The sequence below is a fragment of the Pelmatolapia mariae genome, linkage group LG3_W, assembly GCF_036321145.2.
Source record: "Pelmatolapia mariae isolate MD_Pm_ZW linkage group LG3_W, Pm_UMD_F_2, whole genome shotgun sequence".
Classification (NCBI taxonomy): Eukaryota; Metazoa; Chordata; class Actinopteri; order Cichliformes; family Cichlidae; genus Pelmatolapia; species Pelmatolapia mariae.
The window spans coordinates 62,351,651-62,374,042 of record NC_086229.1 but is presented as its reverse complement, the minus strand read 5'-3'; the positions used below and the strand labels follow the sequence as shown (position 1 = coordinate 62,374,042).

Sequence of the window (22,392 nt, the reverse complement as noted above, 5' to 3'; positions counted from 1 at the left end):
TTAAGGAACGCTCGGTTTGATGTAGTTTTACTGTAAAATCAGAAAACAATTTTCAAATTCACTCCTAAAGAATTGACTCCAAGCATGAAGGGTGCTAACAAAGACAACAAAAATAACACATGAAGCAGAAGCAGACCAATCAAGTGATGATTGTCACATTTATTCTCTTTAGTCTTTTACATTTGGAATTAAAAACATGAACAACATCTTAAACAAGTAATGAAACAGTCTCATCAAAGCTTCAAGCTGCATCCATCAGCAGAAGTGCATCGTAAGTGTCTCAACCATTCATATTTGATGTAGAAATTCAACTTTTACATCAGGATGTGAAAGTCTTCTTCTTCTTCGCTTTAGTTACATTTGGATTTAAGTTGAAGGTAAATTCCATAATCCACAGATAATCATTTACAACAATATATTCTGCTTTAAATCTTTACAACTCACAACAGAGAACACAATCAAACTAATAACTGCTGCACACTGACACCTTCATGTAATTTCCTGGGTTATCTGACAGTTATTGAATCCTTAAAAATGGAAAATAACAAAGTGGTACAAATAAATAATAATCTGAAACCAAGAAACTGATGTTTTACACATTAGTGTAGAAACATCTGGATTATCAGCCTGCAAAGACAAACAATCAGCTGGACTGAGTCAGAGAAGAGACCTGCTGATGTTTCCAACATGAAGCTTGTGTCGGACAGAACAGTTCATTCTCACTGAGGCTGGGTTCAGGAACAGCTGCTTAAAGTTTGGCTCAGCTGAGTACTTTCTGCTCCTATTGGTCAGTCTTATGGACAACAGGGGAAAAATATTTACAGTAAATGTACTCGTCAGCCCGCAGGATGATGAAGTCCTTCCTGTAGTGTCAGAGTGAAATCAGTGGTCTGTGTGGAGTGTTGCTGAATGCTGTCAGTCTCTGCTCAGCAGCACGAGACTCAAAGTTCATCTGCAAAAACGCTCTGAGACATTTCAGACAGTCTGCAGCTCAGCAGGAGGACGCTCTGAATCCTGACTCTGTTCATGTTTTCTGTAGATCAGAAAAGCAACAACAACAACAACAACAACAAGCACAGCATAAAGTCCAGCACGTCCTCTTCTGACTCCGTCCCCTCTCAGTCCTCCTGGTTGAGCTTCATGCAGAAACAGGTGTGAGGTGCAGATAGATTCCCACGAGCGTGTTTCTTCCATGAAGACGTGACACTCGTACGTTCCAGCATCTGCAGTCGTCACATTCTCCAGAATCAAAGACACGTCTCCATCCTTCATCTGTCTGTCCTGCAGATCCACCCGCTTCTTTAAAGATGGATGCTGCTTGTTGGTATCAAAGTGCCCGTCCCGGTACAAGAGCACATATTCTTCTCCCAGATCAGCTCTGCTCCAGTTCACAACTATGAACTTGTTGTTTGGAGCTCGACATGTCAGAGTGACGTTGTTTCCAGACTCAGCTGGGACTTTTTTGTCACGAGTGTGTGAAGAAACGCTGAGCTCGCCTTCAGCAGTGCAAGCCAGGACGTATGCGCAGAGCACGCCCCCGAACAGTGACGTAATTCGGAGTGTAGCCATTCTAGCGGTGTGCAAGGAGGTGTCTCATACATGCTTCTCACACATGCAACATTAATAAACTAAAATTTCTTGGTCGGGAACGCTCAGCTTCGGGAATAGCGGCTTGTCTGATTTGCCTCACACGAAGCTGAAAACACTTCAGCAAGTTTTCACGCATCTCTCAGCTTCGGTGTGGACATATCGGCTCTTATGTGCCCAAGTTTTTCTTCAGCCTCTGACGGTAAGCTGAAACCTCTTTACCCGCTGAGAGGCTGTGTTTAGGGCTTCAGCAGACTTGTTCTGGTATTGTTCTCTAGTCCTGCTGAACCCTTAAACGCAATTATTTTCAGATGGGTTCCACTTTGACTTTTGCTCATTTCACTGTAGTTGATATGATTTTTGGTTTTCAGCGTCAACTTAGAGGAGATATTTTAAAATTGTATCCACACCTGAGACAGAGACACGACTTTTTTCTTTATATAGTTTTTCAGCCTAGGTTTTTTTTCACTTTTTTCAACACTTGTGGACACAGCTCTTACACTTTTCTCAAACTTTGATGTCATTTAGGACATTTTCCAATGTTTTATCTCTTTTTGGACAAGCGTTTTACACTATTTTCCTTTTCAGTACAGTTTTTCCTCGTTTTCCCTTTATTTATTTATTTTCCAAAAAGGCCTTTTTCAACTTTTTCGCTCTTCATGGACACAGATTTTACACTTTTTCCGACCTCTTTCTTTTCTCTTTTTGAATACGTGTTTTACACCTTTATCCCCCTTTTTAACAGTTTTTCAACCTAGTTTCTTCACCCTTTCACCTTTATGGACACGGATTTTACACTTTTAACAACTTTTGATCTCTATTTGAACATTTTGGACTGCGCTACAGCTTCGGTTTTGACACCTCGCCTCTTCTGGGTCTAAGCAGACTTGTTCAGTTTCCATTTTGACTTGTGTTAGTTTCACTGTAGTTAATATTATTTTCGGTTTTCAGCATCAGTTTAGAGGACCTAATTATGGTATCCAGACCAGAGACTTTAACACGACTTTGGCAGCTTTCTTCCCGTTTTTCCACACAGATTTTAGACTTTTTTTCAGAGTTTTTCAACCTAGTCTAATTGGCTTGGATAGAAAAGCGTCTGGACTTCTTTAAGTTGGGTCACATGGTGGAAAGTCCCGGATTTAAGCCCAGTGGGAGTTTACCTCCGAGAAGGACAATGGACCCCCTGATGATCCTTTACCTAATCACATGAGCCAAGGTGTGAAAACGGATGTAGGTCACAATCAGCCAAGGTTTGGGGTGAGCTCATTGTGAAACCTAACCCCACCGTATCATGTGATTTCCTGAGGTCAGATGGCCCAGCATGTGAGTGGGCGTTAAACTTTGATCCCTCTTATCTGTGTTTGCACTTTGGGTTTTACAGTTTCTTGTGTGTGTAAAAAGCAAATAAACATGTTATTGCATTCTTAAATTTAAAGGGATACTTACTTTGATTACGTTGCATGAATGTTCAGGCATTAATACTTTTTTTGGAAAGCTGAACTAAAAGAATAAAAAGTAAATGTGAAAATGGTCATTTCATTGTGTCGTTTTATTTTTTCTTCTTACATTTAGAGTCTCTTTGTTGACACGATCAAATGAACTGCTGCAGTCTGAGTAATTTTGAAAGAGAAAAGTATTTGGGTTGAAAGCGATTCTGCTAAAGTGAATGAAATGCTAATGAACTCCGAACTGAATGAAGACAGTTAAAAGTGGGTGGTACATCTCAAATATCTCAATCCACCCGAAAGCATGAGTCATGATGGGTCACTGACAACCACGTGATGATGATTATCTCCCATTTGTCTTACAGATATATCTTAGCCTATATTTCATGTAGGTCTGGATCTTTAATGGATGTTTCTGCCTGCATGTGAAGAGGATTGAAGTATTTAGCAAAGAAAACACAAAGTGACCATGTAAGAGGGAAAAGTTATTGTCAGTATGACTAAAAACTTATTGTAGGTGCAAACTGACATGTGTTTCTGACAATGTCAAAAACTGTATATATTTCACTTAATATGTCTTTTATTTCTTTTATTTTTAACATTTGGGAAAACTTAAGTCTGAAATCCAAATGAAACATATTTTAATAGTGTTTGTGTCCCACACTTTGACTGGATCGCCGGCGGCTGATCAAGGTCAGTCATGTTGACACTGTTACTGCAGTCCTCTGTAGGTGGCTATGGTAACACTAAGACAACACTGCCACCTAGAGGTCAAACTGAAACATTTTTGTTTCTTCTGCAAAGTTTGTAAGATTCAAAAGAAGATTAAAAAAGTAACGTTTGTTTTGAAAGATGAACAATGTTACTGAGGGAAAAAAGTAGGAAAAAACAGCAGCTGGTGATAAACTGGACTCACTCAGACTGACAAAAATGCAAAAATATAAACAGAATTTTATAGTTTCTACTTTGTGGCCACTTTATTAGGTATATGATGCTTGTTACATGTTTGACGCCTGTTTTTGTCACCTGAAACTTTGGAGGCTGTGATGTATTTGACGTTCGTGGAAAAATGTGCATGAAGAGCAGCAGAGGCATGCCTGCGTGGGTCTCCTCTTATAATCTGAAGATGTAAGATGTAAATTTTAACCTGGCCCAGAGGATCTCCAGGCCCCAAGGGTGTCCTGCAGGTTTTAGATGTGTCCTTGATTCAACACAGCTAATTTAAATGGCTAAATGACCTCCTCAACATGTCTTGTAGTTCTCCAGAGGCCTGCTAATGAACTAATCGTTTGATTCAGGTCTGTTGACCCAGGGTGATATCTAAAACCAGCAGGACGTCGGCCCTTGAGGCCTGGAGTTGCCTACCTCTGGTGTAGTTGTAATGGAGGATGTCACGTTAAGAGGGATGGACTTGACCTCCTGACTATGAATAATGAAGATGATAAGGTGCTGACTCTATGAATCCACAATCTCAACAGGGTTGTCCGATAAGAACGGATGGCTTATCCACAAATCCACTGCCACTCAGGTATCTGTCGTTCACTCATTTATTTAGCACGAAGCCGAGGTACACATCCATAATGTGGGTGAGGGGATTAACAGGCTGTAAAATGCTATATGCCGTGTGGTGAAGTGATGGTGTGGTTTCTGTTGGAAAGAACATAAGTCTTATATAATTATGTGAACAGAGTGAATTAAATGTGTAATAAAACAATACAAACAATACTGAGTAGTGGAACATTCAACCAAAATAAGGGAGTATCAACAAATGCAAATTTTACTATTTACATAAATCCCAACTAGGCACTTTACACTAGGGCTAACATGAGAAATTAGTGACGGTCCCTTAATGACCGCACGGCAGAGGCTGCTTCGCAGTAAACGGCAGTAACATTCGGTAAACAAAGTGTGCGCCAAGGATTCAAACAAGGCTGGACAATGGCCGCAGCAAAGAACAAACAGGATACAACACAGAAACTTACAGTCTCATGGACGCACACCGCTAACAGCATTAGAAGGAACGAAAATCCACACGGTGAGTAAAACTCTGCTGACTCTCCACACCTGCAGCTCCGACCGAACTCTCTGCGTCGACGTGTGTGCGTAATGATGAGGTAGAATACTCGGCAGATGTGGCTTTGTTCGTCAGGTCCGCCGACTGGCGGGCCTTTTGTACAGTAGTTGTTTGTCTCTCTGTGTCAGCCCTGTGAAGGTCCAGGATGTACCATGTCTCTCACTCTATGACAGGAAATAATCTGGTACTTTGAATTAAACTGTGTGAAATCCAAACTAAAGCCTGCACATCTTCCATCTCACTAACGTTAACATGTGGGAAACACAAAAAAAGGTACAGGCCCAACTTCACGTGTTGACAGTAATAAAGCAGGTTTTGTTATTTGACATGATGTGATAACCACCATCACACTGATGGAGCAGGAACTCTGTGCAGCCCAGAACGGAGCTCAGTTTTAAAACCGCAAAACAAACATGAAGCCGTTCTTTTAATCTGCAAGAATCTTGATATGACTGATAATTATTTTAACCAGAGAGTGTGTTGATCATGTTGCAGATTAGTAGAAAACGTTGCTTCTTCCTGTAGCTGACTGTGGTTTATCTCAGAAGAAGTGAGTTCGTGGTTCATGACTGTTAGCTTCTCTCTGTTTTAATGTATGGGAAGAAAAAAAATTCTGCAGGACAGACACTTCAGTTTATCCCACAACTAATTCTAGGGTTGTAAAGGAAGGTAACAAATACACACACACACACTCACTCAAATTCTAATTAATGTGGAACTAATTAACACCCTGGCAAATTCATGTTCTGGCCAACTTAATATTAGTACCAGTGCCCCGCATCATGCTACCGATGAAGAAATTTATTCACTGTTTCATCGTGGAAGACCAAATGCAGCGTGTAATTGTGGAGACTAAACTGTTCACAATAGTTATTTTGTTTCATTGTGGAACCATTCAATTTCTATAATATTTACCATAATCTCAATCTGCACACGTTGTGTAAAAGCAAAGCACATCATTCAGCTGTTACAACACATAGTTTTTGGCAGTATATAATTTAATGAAAGTTTTTTTTAAAAGCAACAAGTACTCCGTGAATTTAAGATACATTTTTATGTGATGTTAAGTTTCTCCACCCATTAATCCCGCTATCTTCCATCCATCCATTCATCCAACCATTCTCTTCCACTTATCCAATTTCACAACTCTATCCCAGCTACTACAGGGCTGGAGAGTGTTAAAATTTTGTTTATGTAAATTGGAAATGTTTACAGTCTGGTGGGGTTTTTTTGTTTGTTTGTTTTTTAATAAACTACTATCATTGTACTTCAATGATAAGAGAAATGTGAGTTTATTACATGCAGAAATGTTTACTTCCTGCATTAGGTTTCCAGCACAGTTAAGCAGGTCACATTCTGTGGCTCAGTCTTTCACCAAACAAGTGATTCTCTTCCCAGACCATCTAACTATACATGTGGACTCAGAGAAAGTAATGCAGGCAATAAGGGCTGCCTTCCAGCCTGTTGTTGAAGGATGCAGGTAAGCTTAAGATCATTTGTATCATTTAAACCTTTTAATCTACTGTATTGTAGTCTTTTAGCATTAACAAAACTTTCACATACACTGTTTTCTTTCTCCCTTAGGCTACAAATTTTGCTGGCATGCCACACCAACAACACCTTGTTGAGCCGTCACTCACTTCCAAACAGACTTTGAATGGAGAACTTGTGAAAAAAACGGTTTCATCAGAAGTAAATTTATGTCAGACCTGACAAGGTCATTTTATGTGAGGACAATGAATCAGTAAGTAATCCTGAGCATTTCAGCAAATGTATGTATGTTCATAAAATGAGAATGAGAAAGGATGGATTTTAAACTCCCTTAAACATTGTCACTTGTGTTATGTTTTAATACATAAACATAATATTAATATTTACTAGGCCAGTATAGTGACCTTCATCTTTTTTAATCTACAGACGCATTCTGATGGAGAGAGTAACCATACAAGCAGGCAGGACTTCACAGAAACGTTGAATTGAACGTTGAAATGTTGAATTCTGACAAATGCAGTAAATATTTGTATCTAAAAGTAGCTCCAAATAAACCGGAAATTAAGTTGGTTCAGCGTCTGTTACTTAGTCATCTTAGGCATTGTGTCTTTTGTTAAGTATCAAGTCTTTGTTAAAATCATATTTAAATTTAGTTTAATATTTTGAGCAGAAGAAAATGTACCACTAAAGACATGCAAAGTACAAACTACATATGTGATTTGATGATATTCAAAAGCTAAACTACTGTTTAACTTGCTTTGTGTTCTCACAGTTGAAATTTCTAAAGAGGTTACCTCGGCCATTCCCATTGTTAACAGACATGTCTGTTGATGATGAGGTCATGTGGTGCGTCACTACCCAAGACGTTTGTACTATTGAATCTTCCATCTCTGCTGACACCGTCACAATGTCCACCAATCCTGCAGCACATTCTACAGGTATGTGTTTTGTAAATGTTTGTATCTTTTAATTTTTTTCAGCTATATTGTGCAAAAGTCATGAGCCACCCCTCCTTTCTTTGTATTTTGCTGGGAAAATAGGAAATAAGTGCAGTGATTTACTGAATTATACAAACTGATGTCTACAAACATACATGGAAATAGTATACTGGGCTAGAACAAAACTTTAACAATTTTAATGAGCTTAAAATTCAATATGTGATATGAGCTACTTTAGGCTTCAACACAGCTTGAACTCTCTTAACCGAGCTTTCTTGGTGATGTCTTTTTTTAATGAAAGAATACCTGTCAAATGACCCTGACCTCCAAGAAGCCATTTCAAGGTCTTTAGACTTAAGTGCAAATGAAAGGTCAGTACAACAAAAACTTTTACTTGTCATATTGAAAGATCAACATATTAACCAATATTTAATGTTTGTTGCAGAAAAGGAATCACATACTGTTTAGTTTTGGATCAGTTTGAATGAGCAAACTATTATGTATTTTGTTATTTTCCTTTGTTTAAATTCTATTCCTATTCTGTTTTAATTGAGTTCAGTGTTTGTTTACAATAAAACTCCAGATCCAAGTGACAACAAGGTAAAATAATGTTACCTATCGATAGTGATGGATTATCGCAGGAGGGCTCAAATCACCAGCAGATGTCAGTACTTTCAAATGAGCTGTAGAACTGGGTCTTTGTATGGGCAGAACTTTGTGCAATCAGAAAATGAATTTGAATAAGTTATATTTGAATTCGCATTGCTCAGATTGAGTCTGAATTGCTCAACTTGAATAAATATTTTTAAAAACTGAATTGGGATTAGCATAATTTGAAATCCAATGTATTGGTTTGGAAATGATCATCACTAAATTGAAACAGAATTTTATATTTTATAGATGAATGTATTTGCTTGTATCTGTATGCTTCTATAATGTATTTTATGCTTTTTAAAATTTAGCTCTCGAATACTTTAAGTTTCCCTTCTACAATTCTGTTTTTGGGTCAAACAAGAAAGCCACAGAGAAATCAAGCACAGGTTAATAGAGCTACACTGTGCCAGCGGACCCAGAGTGTTACTCAGCGGACTTACAGCATCTTGAGTTGGAAAAGGGCACAGATTTAAGTGTTCAGAAGTCATTCGTCATGTCAAATAACCAGTGGATAAACTCTGAGGTTGGTAATAAATGTATTACATATATAAGGAAAACAGTTACTGTGCTTATTGTAGCTGTTAGCTAAAAATGCTAGTTTAGAATAGTTTGCCTTGGGTTCAACTTTATAGAATTCCAAAGTTGTCAGCTTGTAGCCTTACAGAGTCCTGTACACTTGCTGAGATCCCTACAGTATGAGAAGGCAAAGTTTACTGGGTAATTTTAGGTGTATGGGAACTGCAAGTCTCTTCAATTTTAGTACTCATGAAAAGCACCAAGGGTTCATTCATTAAAAGTGCTGAAAACAACCTTCATAATATGAAGCCACAGTGCATCAGTCTTTGGTTAAGATACTAACCCCATGTTGCTCTCCGATGCATCCATACGAGTGTGAATGTGTATGAATGTTAGATAGGCACTAACACATTAGAAAAAGTGCTGGGTGTGATTGGATGAATGAATTAGTTGTATAAAGCGCTTTGAGTGCTCAGATAGAGTAGAAAAGCGCTATATAAGAAACAGTCTATTTACCTGTTTGGTGGAGTTGTCAGTGCAGAGCTTCATATACTCCGATATACACTCTGTTAAACTATCAATGTCACTGCCGTGTGGTTCATCATTTGTTTATATGACACTTTTTATTATACATGTAATGCATTTATTACTAACCTGAGAGTTTATCCACTGGTCATTTGACATGACCAGAAATGAAACAGAATAGTATTAATTTAATCCTGACAAGTTGCCATATATTTGGTGGTGGTTTAAAAGTCTTCCTTCTTATTCCTGTTCTGCCAACTCTCAGCCTCATTCTGTCTCTGCGCTTCCTCCTACGCATGCAGCCAGAGCTTAAAGTCAGGGTCTTCTCTTTCCTGTCCCTTGTAACATTCTGCCTTTTCACAGGCCTCTGCTCTGTGTTGGCCATCAACGCCCCTGAGCCTAGCACAGGCTCTTCTCTCCTGCAATTTTCAGGCTCTTGCAGGTTCTTTGTTCTGTCAGCCATCAGCGGCCTCAACCCTTAACGTCTTCTCTCCTGGCTTATTTGCCAACTCTCAGCCCTATCACTGACTCTCCTCTATTTCCGCTCCAGCTGTTGTCACATCTTATGTGACAACAGTAAGCAGGCTCATTCTCTATTCTGCTGATCTAACCCTTGCTAACCATACCTTTCCACAGCTTTCCTGTGTGTGCATTATTGCTAATGCACTTATGTCCCATTCCATGTAGGTCAGGACTTCTACCACAGTAAGATCGCTCTCCTTTTTCTTTGCGGGTCATGCTCTAATCTCTATCACTGCTGAGACGGGCCATCGGAGTCCGCCAAATATGTCTATAGAAATTCTGTACATCAACAAATCATGTTCATTCTTTCTAATGATTTCTCTTCATTTAACTTTATTTAAGTTTTGACAAGCTCAAGCTTTTTGGAAGCTTTGTGTGTTTTCCAGACTTACCTCAAAGACCCATATTGTAGTTATGGAGATCTCAGTTATTTACTTCATAAATTTATAGTTTTTATGTAGTTTATTACATTTACAGGTTTTGTTGTTGCCATTTTTGTATCTTTTCTTCCTTCTGTTTTGTTTCCTTGATTATAGTCAGATGAATTTTTGTTCACCCAGGGGTTTCATATCTGCCTAATTGCCTCATGTGTGTATTTACAGGCTCAGTCTCCCTTTGGCCTTTGACAGAGCATCTGGTAATACAGGAAACTAAAACAATAATAATAATTATATTTAATAATATATTATATTTAATAATAAACATTTACAAAACAAATTTGGAGGATTATTATTTTTCTACTAACCTTAAAACACATCTTGGAAATTTTCAGGGAAATATAGACCTGAAATTTCTTGATTTCAGACTTTTGATGGAACCATGCTTTCCACTCACACACAATGTAACACATACAGTTATTGTGATGATTTTAACGAAAACCACACTTTCAGTACAGTAGATGTCTAGGTCTGGGATCTTAACTTTCTGTTGAGGGAGTCATTTCCAATTTCAATGATGCGTCTCATGGCGTTCATTATTATAGCATCAATGTCAGGATTCACTTCTGTTTCTGAGTGGTAGTTCTTCACTGGGAAAATACAGTTAATAGGAATGCCCACACGTTTGCTGAACTGCTGAATCTAAATAAACAAACAAACAAACAAGAAATATAAAAAATATGGGAATTATTTTGACAGTGCAATTATAATGCATTTTTTGTATAAAGTTCAATTAAAATAGTGTACCCTTTCCTGCAGAGATTTGCTCTTGTAGACATTTTTCACATCATGATTTATCTCAGGAAAAGCCTCGTCAATTTTGGTGAAAATTGCCACTTGTGGAATCTCTGACCAAATAAAATACAAATATTGGGTGAATGGATTGTGATGTGAGATAAGTGTTTCCTAACAGTTGTACATAACTAGTTGTACATAAAAGACTGTGGTCCAATTTCTATCTGGAAGACTCATGAAAAATTTCGTAACTTCCAAATGACTGTGATTACAACTGACTGTGATTATAACTGTGAATCCAAAGACCAGGTACTTGGAGCTGCTGCGTGGCACATACGAGTCTGACGTTGGGGGAATAGAATTGACAGCTGAGATAATGTACAGGATATACAGGGGAATCTGTGGGAGTTTTAGCAAAGAAACTGATGCACTCTGGCTCCAATTGCTCAGTGTAGCTCTCTCTTAAACCCGTTTTACAAACTCTGGTTTACACTCTGATCCTACCTCTGCAAATCTCAGGTGGGTTATGTTTGTATACTGTTTGTATGTTCTGTATGTCTTTATGCTTTGTGCCATTTTGCTCTTGTGAAGATAGCTCATATTTGTTCAATTCTTCATTTACTTTAATTTTCACTTATAAATGCTGTATAAGACAAAAATAATCCTCTTTTTCGAGGAGCTATTTAACTATAAAAAATATATAATCACATATTTTGACTTTGAATTATAGATTTTATGTATGAGCTTACTAATGAAAACATTTCAAACAATAACAAGTACTGATGGCTTACATTAGATTTTTTTAAGGCAGTTCGTTCCCATTGTAAAAAGAAGAAGCAGTGATTTTTGCTCACCCAGATCAGCGGCTTCATCTCTGACGTCCTGTATTGCTTCCACAGTGGCATCGTTCATCAGAGACACAGTGTTGGCATCAACAACACAAACCAAAATGTGCACTTTGTCGTTCTCAGTTGGAGTTCTGTTGTAGTATCTATCACCTTTTGACAGTTTATTTTCAGGGTTGAACTAAAAGATAAAGTGTAAATATAAAAACAAATAATGCAAAATAATGAATTACTGAAAAATTAACAAAATAATGTAAAAATCTCTTTCTTTTAACTGAATGTCAGAATTTTAAAAATGCAGTAACTCTACCGTATAACCATCTTTTATGTGGCCCTTCAGCGCCTGTTTGACATCTTTCACATGAATCCTTCTGTTTCCTCTGCTGGTTGTGTCTTTCAACCCCATCATGTCATTTAGAACAAAGGGGTAAAAGATATTTCCCTTTTTGATCCTGTAGGTTGTATACTGTGGATCACATATGGAGAATACATTTATTTATTTTAACATTCAAACACTCTAAGAAACAGGTCCTATAATGATAATAAATTCAGAAGAATTTTAGAATCTATTGAGCTCTTGCTATTTTCATAATTTGTTGCCACCAAAGCATCACCACTGGGTTAGTGCAATTCCATACCGAAACTTCAAGGTGAAAATTTTTAAGCTATTATTCTGGCCTTTTGAAACCAGAAGTGGTGAGCAAGGGGTGAATCTGATAGAGAAACTAAAGTGCCACTACTACTAGAAAGCGGCATTTGTAACACGAGCTGGTGAGGCAGGAGGGGCAAACAAAATTAGACAAAGATAGCTATTGTATCAAGTAATAGCTAGTCCTAATTAGCACCAAGTATTACAGGGTTAGCTCATTGATGCTACTGATAGGATAGGAACATGGTGCATTCATTTGGTGCCTCTGTCAGTGCGCCCCAGGGCAGCTGTGGCTACAATGTAGCTTGCCATCACCAGTGTGTGAATGGGTGGATGACTGAACGTGTAAAGCGCTTTGGGGTCCTTAGGGACTAGTAAAGCGCTATACAAATACAGGCCATTTACAGGCCATAAAACTATCCGATTCCAGTTCTCACCACATGTTAACTTGGCATACATGACAGTAAAACATAGATAAAAGCCTTCACCAACTTGCACATTCACGGATAAAGCAAGATCACTGCTCTGCCTACACATTATTTAGTGAGTCACATATTAACTGTTACTGGTATAGTTGTACTCTGTCCATACCTTTTTGGTGAAACAAACACCAGCGTTAGCCACCAAAGCCTCGCAACATACTCTCTTTTGTAAGACACTGTTTACAGAATTGATGAAACTAGATTTTCCAGCTCCAACTGGACCATGAAGGAGGATCCTAAGATGTTGTTCTTCAACCTCAGGTTTGTAGTTCTCCACAAAATGCTGATCAGTTGAGTTCTCTCTGCTTGGGAAGAAAAAATATTACATTATCTCACACCTTAGATGGAAAAAATTAATTAACAACTGCGTAGTTTACTGACTAAATGGAGGAAATAATTCAGAAGTATTTTTTTCTGTGAGCTTCACTCACCCATAGTTAATTTGCCTCCATGGGTTTTCAAGAACTGACATAAAACAATTTAAAGAGAGAATAATATGTATAGTACTTTTTTTTAATTGGATGAGAACTCGTATGATTATAGCTTTTGAATGAACTTACGTAGAGATGGAGTAGCTGTTTTTGAAGACGAAGAACCCATAACTGAAACACGAAGCATTTACTCTATTTAATTCAAAGTTTACATAAACAATTTCATTTTTGCTTTAGATTAAAATGACCCTACCTTTGCTGGAAAAAAAACCCCCACCCAATGGCAGAATGTGAACCTATCTACAGTTTTAAAGTCTTCCGAATTTTGTTTTTCTTTCAATTAGGAGAACATGTGACTTCTAGGACTTCCCCTTTGTCACAGTTTACTTTCATTTTCATCTTGTTTATAGATAACATGAAAACAGCAACATATTGATGTTTGCACTCTCACGTTTACTGAAAATATTTAATCTTACAGCCTGACAGTGTGCTGTGTCACTGTGTCTTAGTGATTTCTGGAAAATGATAAAATTTTAACTGTGGTTTTTCATTTGGTTGAGTTTGATATACTTCTATTATATAAAGTCATGTATTCCCACAAGGGAATACATGTAATCTGCAAATTATTAGTTTTTTAAAACTTATAAGTAAAAAAAATATATATATATATATAGCACCTTTCTAGATAAAAGATCACAAAATGCTTCACACAAGGATAACAAAGTATAATTACTTTGTTAGAAGACACTTCACCCGTTGCCTACTGGTGATGGTCAGAGGGCCCGGTGGCGCCAGTGTCCAGCAGCCTCGCCTCTGTCAGTGCGCCCCAGGGCAGCTGTGGCTACAATGTAGCTTGCCATCACCAGTGTGTGAATGGGTGGATGACTGGTTGTGTAAAGCGCTTTGGGGTCCTTAGGGAGTAGAAAAGCACTATACAAATGTCATTTAACACAGGCCATTTATTTACCATTTTTTGCATATGAAGGAGCTGCACTTACATCTTATGCCATCAGCTTGTCCTAGGTCACATATAGCTTTGCAGAAATTGCATAAAAAGCGCTTGCAGGAACAAAAACATAATATTCCAGAAACACAGCTGTTCGTAACACCTTGAAACATTCCCACATTAAAACAGACATCAGCGTGAATAATCGCATGTCCGCCATTTCCTGCCCAAAACCGGAAGTGACGTCATTTTCGCGGAAAATGTAGTGTTTTACCATCAGGGCCTCATGAGCCTATACTGGTGGTTTTAAAAGTTATGGTTGACTTTATGACTTTCTGTGTTGTTTCTGGGATGCTTAGAGCTCACATTGCACTGCTGGAAATAGTTTATTTTGATGGATATGCTGCTTTTTTGCAAATTTGCATCATAGGATTGTTTTTCGTTTTTCCTGCAGTATATAAAAATTGAACCTGCAAGAGCCTGAAACTATTTTTTGCAACTTTTTTGTATTTAAAGTTTTGAGGGATAAACCTCTTAAATTTCTCCAAGTAGAAATATATGCAAAAAACAAAACAAAAACGATTTTCAATTTTTTTGTAGTTTATTGCACTTTTTTTTGCAATTAATGTGGTTACTATGGATTTAATGCATAGATATTATTGAAATATGGGCTATAACAGTTGTATTAATGTATAGCAACTTGAAATGCTCCCAAAAATGGCACTACAGCATGTAAAAATATAAAGTAAGCTCTGGCGGACTTGGTTCTATGGTAGGTTTTAAAGGGTTAAATGCAGACATAGACAGGAGCTGACAGGTCAAAGTACAGTTTATTGATTACATAGACTGGACTGAAGGGGAGACACTAGAAGTAGCTGTCACCACAAAAGGGTTTCTAGAAGAGTAAAGACCAAGGTTAGTTCAGGATTCTCTCATGGGTGAGGGGTTGACGGTTATGCTGGTGGGATGGAAATTACCTCTGCCTCTTATTATGAGAGGCAAAGGTCAGGTTCCGGAGGTGAGGGTGGACAGACAAGGGGCCAAAAGGCATGTTGGTTCTCAGTTCCTTGTTCAAGGATCTCCTTTCTGAGATCCAAAATTGAGAGAAGCTTTATGGGGCAGGCAGGTGAAATATCACTACTACTGCCGGCTGGCTGTGCTTATTTTAGTGCTCCGAGAGCTTCTGGTCACGGTGGGATGCTTAGCTGTTGTTTTTAAAGCACACTTTGACTTTAAGCAGCTATCCTCACCAACACCCTACACCAGTTTTGAACTTTGTTTGTGTGAACTGGGCCACTCGCCTTCGCTGCTGTGTACAATAGTTTACCGGCCTCCTAGATATGATAGAGAGGTGAGTCAAACAATGGCAGTAGCTGCACTGCATACAGGAGAGATCAAAATACAGTTTACTTTGATTTGACTTGAAAATCAGCTGTATTCCATTTGGGTCCCTCTAGTGCAGGGGTCATCAACCTTTAACACCCAAAGAGCCATTTGGACCCAGTTTCTATGGAAAAGAAAACACTGGGAGCCGCAAATACTTTTTTACATATAAACTGAAGATGACACTGTTATTGTTTGTTTTGTTATTTTTTACCTTTATGCTTTGTATAAACAACTAAAGTGTGTTGCTCATTAAATCCCCGAAGTGCTACAGAGACAATTAAATGTATGTAATGTAATGAACACATTTTGAACTATACATTTTAAATATAAGAAAAAGGAGATCCACCCAGGTTAAGGTCTCTTTTAAATGAAGCTGAAGCTGAACTTAAGTTATTCATATAGAAAATATCCTTATATCACCTTTGGAATTTCGCAGGCTGTAGCGGAGCCTTGACCTGGATTTTAAAAATAATTGAAAAAAAAAAGAACTATGCTGCTAAAAAAAAGAAAAATAAATATTCGTATTATATGTGGTTAATATGTGTGGTGGGGCGGTGTCTGCAGCGCCGCTGCAGGGGAGGCGGACGCACCTGAGCAGCATCTACAATCACGCCTTGCCGGCTTAAAGTCTGTGCTTTCTCTGCTGTTGTGTTTGTGTGTGTCGGGCTGTGAGTTGAAAAGCTATAGGCGGCTGTGTGGGTAAAGCAACCAAGTGTGAAAAGTGGTCAAAGAAATGCTGAAAAACGTGTTCAAGCAAACATTGTCGGGTCTGCTGTAGTACAATGGGACCTCTGCTCCTGAACCTTTGCACACAGCGTCTGCAAATCGGGGCTGTACAAAGTCACTTAATCTTTATGCAAGACTGTAAACTGTCATCTGTGAGGCGCGAGCGGTGTTTGTTTTTACCATAGTTCATGGTAGCTCCTCTAGTGCGTTTTGCTCCCTGTAGTCGTGTGAATGGTAAACTACACTCACGTTTTATTCATTCTGGTGGTATGAATGGAAAACTACAGTCATTTGGCAGTAGCAAAGGCACACTTAAAATTTCTTCTAAAATTTTCGTTCTCTAGTTGTGTGAATGTCGTGAGGCATTGAGATCCTGTTTCTCACGATAGAACACAATAGTGTTAATGCCGTAAGGCACTTTATTCTTCTACCTTATTCTAGTTGCTCAGTTTATTTGCCGCTTAACTACTACCTCAGTTTTCAGCCGATTTTCACCATTCAAATTTCAAACTGTTCTGCTATTTCTGCTAATGCCAGCTATATCTTTTGGTGCTCATAGATTTTTTACTTTTTGAAATATTAAGCTTTTCATGCCATTTTTTTGGCCCATTTAGATGAATGGGACCACATTACAAGTGTCTTTGCTGATTTAGCTACCCGGGGTGAGCTGTGCTTTAGCTCTTTTCAACGCAAATTTCAGCATCTTCAGCTCTTTACAGCAAAACCCTCAGCTCCTTTACCTCTTTTCAGCTGAAAGTTCTGCTTCTTCACCAGTTTTCATCACAAATTTCAGTTTCTCCACCTCTTTTCAGAAGAATTTTCAGTTTTTCAGCTCTTTTCAGCAAAACTTTCAGCTCTCTCACCTCTTTTCAGCAGAAAGTTCAGCTTTTTCCACCTCTTTTCAGTGCAAATCTGAGCTCTTCTGCTTCGAGTTAGCTCAGTGAGTTAAGTAGCAGTCTTGAAACTCAGTGTGGCAGTTTGAATCCTACCTGTGGCCGCGTCTTCTCCTCTTGCACTACGCTACCCTTTCAAATAAAGCAGTTATCAGCAAAAAGGTAAGCTTCTGCACCTCTTTTCAACAGATAGTTCTCCTTCTTCTGTTTTCAGCAGATTCCACTACATGGCATTGCCAGCTTTTGGTGCTCATAACTTTTATACTTTTTGAGATAGTAGGCTTTTTATGGCATTTTCTTTGCCCATTTTGATGAACGGGACCACATTTTTAGTGTGATCACCAGTTTAGCTTCACCAGGCTGATCCATGTTTTAGCTCAGTGACATGAGAAGCCGTTCTTAGATCGGGAGGTCGTTTATGGCAACAGTTTTTTTCAGTAAACAGTTCAACTTTTTAAACTCTTTTCAACACAAATTTCAGCTTCTTCACCTGTTTTCGCTAGCTTAGCTCATAGCCAACTCGCTATGAGATAAGCGTAGCCCCAGGTACACCATCAACCTGTTCATGTGTCTAACCGTTTTTTCCCACTCGATGAGACACCCGCCGGGGGTCAAATTCTGGTAAATTCTGGTAACTTTGCCAAAACAATGTTGGACTCTGTAGTTTTCTCTGGTCCCCTCCCCAGTCAGACCAGGAGTCACATGTTTAGCTGCATGTTCTCCTTAACCCTCTGGGGTCGACGGACATGCCGGCACGTCAAAATATCATGACCAATTTAAGACAAGATGCAGCAATTCACAGTCTCCATTTCAACTTGGGTCGAAAGTGCGGACTTCAAGCTATATACCAGTTTTTGAATTGTGTCGATTGGCCATGTAAAACCAGAGTTATGATAAAAAACACAGAATGTTTTTTTTCTGAACAAAACAGTGGTGTTTACAGCGGGAAGAATGGTAAAAACAGCATTTTCTATGGAGAGCGCAAACACTCTCTGCTTCTGGGTGAAAAAAGAAAAAGAAAAAACACCCCTTCCCTATAGGTGCTAAAGTTTACCATGTCAGCCAATCAAAAAATGATATGGCAACATGTGGCACTTGGTTGTTTAGGCAGAAGGGGAAGTTTTGGGAGTGACACCCGCGACGAAAAGTAGGCGAGCAAAAGAAAGAGAGAGAGCAAGTTTTCATATGTGAGACATTAGTGACATGTAGCGTGTTTGGAGGCTAGAGTTAGTGTGTTGTGTAGTTATTGTTTTGTATTGTGTGTCAGTTATACTAGCGAATGTCACACTTGCTCCAAAAAAAAAAGCCATCAAATGCAGATTCCAGTGTAAATGCTGTCCCCACATGGAAAACACCTCCTGCTGTCAGATCTGCAGGGTTTAGCCCTGTGGTGTTCTCCTCTGTCTTATACTGTAGACAAAATATTTTTTTGGACTGGCACAAATAATTTGTGTGCCTTCTTATTTGATGCAGAACACCTGATTGATCTGTAAATAGATTTAAATGGTTATATAAAAAAAAGCCTCAGGCCTTGGCTGCATTTTTGAGTGAATAGTACCATAAAACTTTGTTGTTTGCAAAACAACAGTTCTAAAAAGTATGCACTTTTTAGAAATGTACAATTTCTATTTGCATTTTCAAGTTATGAAAACGATTTAACATGTTTGTGGGTTGTACAGAAAAAAATATAACTTTTTTTCTACTCGGATTTTGAATTTTTTGTCTGAATTTAGATCAATTGTATATACCGTATTTCCCGGACTACAAAGCGCACCTGAATATTAGCCGCACAAGCTAAAATCAGGGGAAAATCCTGTTTTGTACATACATTAGCCGCACCTGACTAAAAGCCGCAGGTGTTTCAATGTTGACTTATCATATGGAAGAGAATATGCACAAAGGGAATTGTCAGGAAAGAGATGGCTGTTTGGAGACACATCCCTTTTATTAATATTTTGAAAAACAAATTAGGGGTACATATTTGCATAATTTTTTAGGTATATGTACAAGTACTGGTAATTACAAGTATGAAACATGTGCTGTGCTTCATAAATGAGTAACAAATGTAGTACATAACAATAACCTACAGCGCACCAGAAAAATAGATTCAGCCAACCTTTTAGGCTCAGGTGCAGTGACATGGCTTTAACAAGAAGAAAAGTCAGTTATTCACCACCATCTTCCTGCGCACTAAAACCACCAAAGTCCTCTTCTCCAGTGTCAGATACGAACAGGCTCAGGTTGGCTTCATCATCCACTCTCAGCTTCTTTCCTTCGTTGTCACTTTCAAAACCAAACAAATCCTCGTTGTCAGTGTCTGAGTCGAACACCCTCAGAAGGCCGTGGCGGTGTCCTCCTCTCCATCATGCAGCAGTCCAGCCCTTCGAAATCCGTTGGTGATCGTGGATGTTTTCACACTTTTCCACGCTGTCAGAATCCACTGGTGGAGTTGAGCATAACTTTCTTTTCGCAAGTTTATCGCCGCTCGTCATCCACGCCTCCCACTGAACGCGTAGCGCTACTTTGAAGTTTGTTTTTCGCGCTACTTCGTACGGCACTATGTTGCCTGGCGGATGGACATGTGACCAACATACCACTCTTGAACCCCGATACTGTGTGTCTGATCACATGCCCTTCCGCCAAGCAACGTAGTGCCGCAAAACAGCGGAACAAACAAAACAAATCCTCTTACGATGTCACAAAAATCATGGACAATCCATAGAAAAGCCGCACCTGACTAATAGCCGCAGGGTTCAAAGCTTGTGCAAAAAGTAGCGGCTTATAGCCCGACAATTACGGTATATATTTTGCCAAAATGAAAAAAAATTACTCAAATTTCAAATTTTCAAGGTTGTGCTGAAAATAATGATACCAAACAAGGTGTCATGGTCTGGGTGGGTACCTGCAGGTCTCCAACAGCGGCTCCTCCTCCTTTGGGCGGAGATCAGTTGCTCCTCCCTGGCTGACCTCCTGTGGGTAATTATTCCGGCAGCATATCAGACCTGCGCACTCAATCAGTCGTCGCCTGAGTATCTGCTATCCCATGTTAGTCAGTGCTGTGTGATTGCTTTGTCCTGAACCTGTGTGAAAATTCACCTGTTTTTCCTGTCTTCAGAGGTGGCTCCTGGAGCTGGGTTCTCGTCCCCCTTATCCCTGCTCTTCTGGACCTTGGCCACCAGCTGCTGGTACAACGTTGCCAACTAGCCCGCCACTCACCTGCCTGCCTCCCCACGCCTCGACATCGTCTGGGTCTTGCGCCCTACCTGTCCCCTCCACCTGAAACCAAGTAAGGCAACTCAGTTTAACTGTGGAGGATCGCTGTTTGACTGCTGGATCCCTCTGACTGTGCTCTCCTCTCAGTACAGTGCCCTGGCCACTGCGTAGTACTTTCCCAGCCCAGTTTTCCACCTCCCTACTGCCACAGCTGTTCAGCTGCATCCTAGAGTTGTCTAGTTTACTTTTAGTTCACCTAGTTTTCACAGCGCGCCCACTAGTGTACTGGTGTCGTTTTTGAGTTTTGCTTGCGTTTACTTATGGGGAGAAATAAACCTTTCGTTCACTCTCTGTCTTACTTCCGGTTTGGATTCTGCATGTGTGTCCATCCCATTTACCTCGTGCCGCTGGGCCATGACACAAGGCAAGCTAAACAGTTGCCTTGTGTTTAAAGCTGAAATATAGAGGTAAGATAAAAAGTAGTCAAAAACGGCCCATACCCTGGACCCCAGAGAGTTAAATTGCCGAGGAGCCCGTCCAGCCATCAGCGTCGCCTGGTCCGGCGTCGCCTTCAGCTTCTGCTTCGCCTGGTCCGGCGTCGCCTTCAGCTTCTGCTTCGCCTGGTCCGGCGTCGCCTTCAGCTTCTGCTTTGCCTGGTCTGGCGTCGCCTGGTACAGCGTTAGCTTCAGCCTCTGCCTCGCCTGGTGCTGCGAGGGCCACGCAGCCTTTGGGTCCCATACTGCTGCCTCGACATCGTCTGTCGTCTGCCAGGCCGCTTGTTGGGAATCATCGCCACTATGGACGACCTCCCAAACGCCGCCGCTGCCTTCCGCGCGGCCGGCCTCCAGACTCGTGTCCCCGCCGCCATTGCCGTCCGCACGGTTGGCCCCCAGAACTGTTTACCCGTCACCGCCATTGCCGTCCGGCCACCCTGAACTGTCCTTGGACTCCTGTGCGTCTGTTTTGGTCTCGGTTTCTACTCTGAATCAAAATTTAGTTCTGCCCAAGTTTCAAATGTCTCCTACTGCTGTGTTTGCACTGGGTGCTGTGTTTCATGGAAAACATGAGTACAGTGTATGAGCATCCTCACCTGCTGCATCACTGTGTGGTATGACTCCTGCACTGGGTCCTGCCGGAAAAAAGTTACAACAGATAATGGGAGCAGCAGAGAGGATTGTAGATACTTCTCTTCCCTCCCTCCAGGACATCTACTGCACCCGGGCTAGAACCAGCAGACTGAGAGACAGCTTCGTCTATCAGGGCGTCAGGATGCTAAATTCACTCCCTGCTTTTGCACGAACATCAGACCTGTATTCTTCACTTCCCTCTGAACCCGCCATCTCCCTAAAACATACAAAAAGCATTATGGAAAGTGGATGCTCAGACTGGCTGAAGTTTTTTTTACTGTATATCTTGGGCTGCATAAATGTGGATGGGGAAGTGAAGAATCTGATTGGTTGATTGAGCCATTTAATTGCAACTATCAATGTTACAATTACATGTTTTATGCAGTGAAATTGGACCCATTATGACCATACAGGTCAGAGAGACATATGATGGTAAGAAAAATAATGCAAGTGCACAATACATGAGGGAAAAGGAGGGTAAAAAAGAACTCTGCTCAGACTAAGCACCTGATGGGAGAGCAGTTTGAGAACAGATAAAAGCCAGGAAGATGCAGCAGACACCACAAACACACAAAGTTTTAGTGTGTCAGTGTCCCTTCTATACCACATCCTTTGTTTTACTTCTTTGCTGAAGTTTTTGTAGAGGAACTGGAAACCACCGGAACATTTTCACATCCAGTTTAGAGTTTTACGTTAGTATTTGGAGTGGTAGCAGCATGCAACACTGTAATTTGACTTTTACAAATATGACATTTGACAAATATCCTCTC

The 22,392-nt window shown here is 39.9% G+C and overlaps 1 protein-coding gene across 1 annotated transcript; it reads right to left on the bottom strand.

Moving 5' to 3' along the window:
* Nucleotides 1-10,654: 10,654 nt before the first annotated feature.
* Nucleotides 10,655-21,835, bottom strand: LOC134623843 (interferon-induced protein 44-like). The gene is made up of 8 exons (XM_065470213.1): nt 21,817-21,835; nt 21,586-21,624; nt 20,996-21,390; nt 20,499-20,558; nt 12,080-12,235; nt 11,779-11,950; nt 10,937-11,037; nt 10,655-10,831 (listed from the first exon to the last, which is right to left on the bottom strand). The coding sequence occupies exons 1-8, from the start codon at nt 21,833-21,835 to the stop codon at nt 10,655-10,657; spliced, it is 1,119 nt and encodes a 372-aa protein (XP_065326285.1).
* Between the last annotated feature and the right edge of the window lie 557 nt (nt 21,836-22,392).

Bases quoted from the DNA above. Each gene is read 5' to 3' on its own strand.
- LOC134623843 (XM_065470213.1), bottom strand. The intron at 12,236-20,498 runs GTGAGTGGCGGG...TGTGATCCACAG, and splicing joins AGGCGTGGGGAGGCAGGCAG to TATACAACCTACAGGATCAA. The intron at 11,951-12,079 runs GTAGAGTTACTG...TTTATCTTTTAG, and splicing joins ACATAAAAGATGGTTATACG to TTCAACCCTGAAAATAAACT.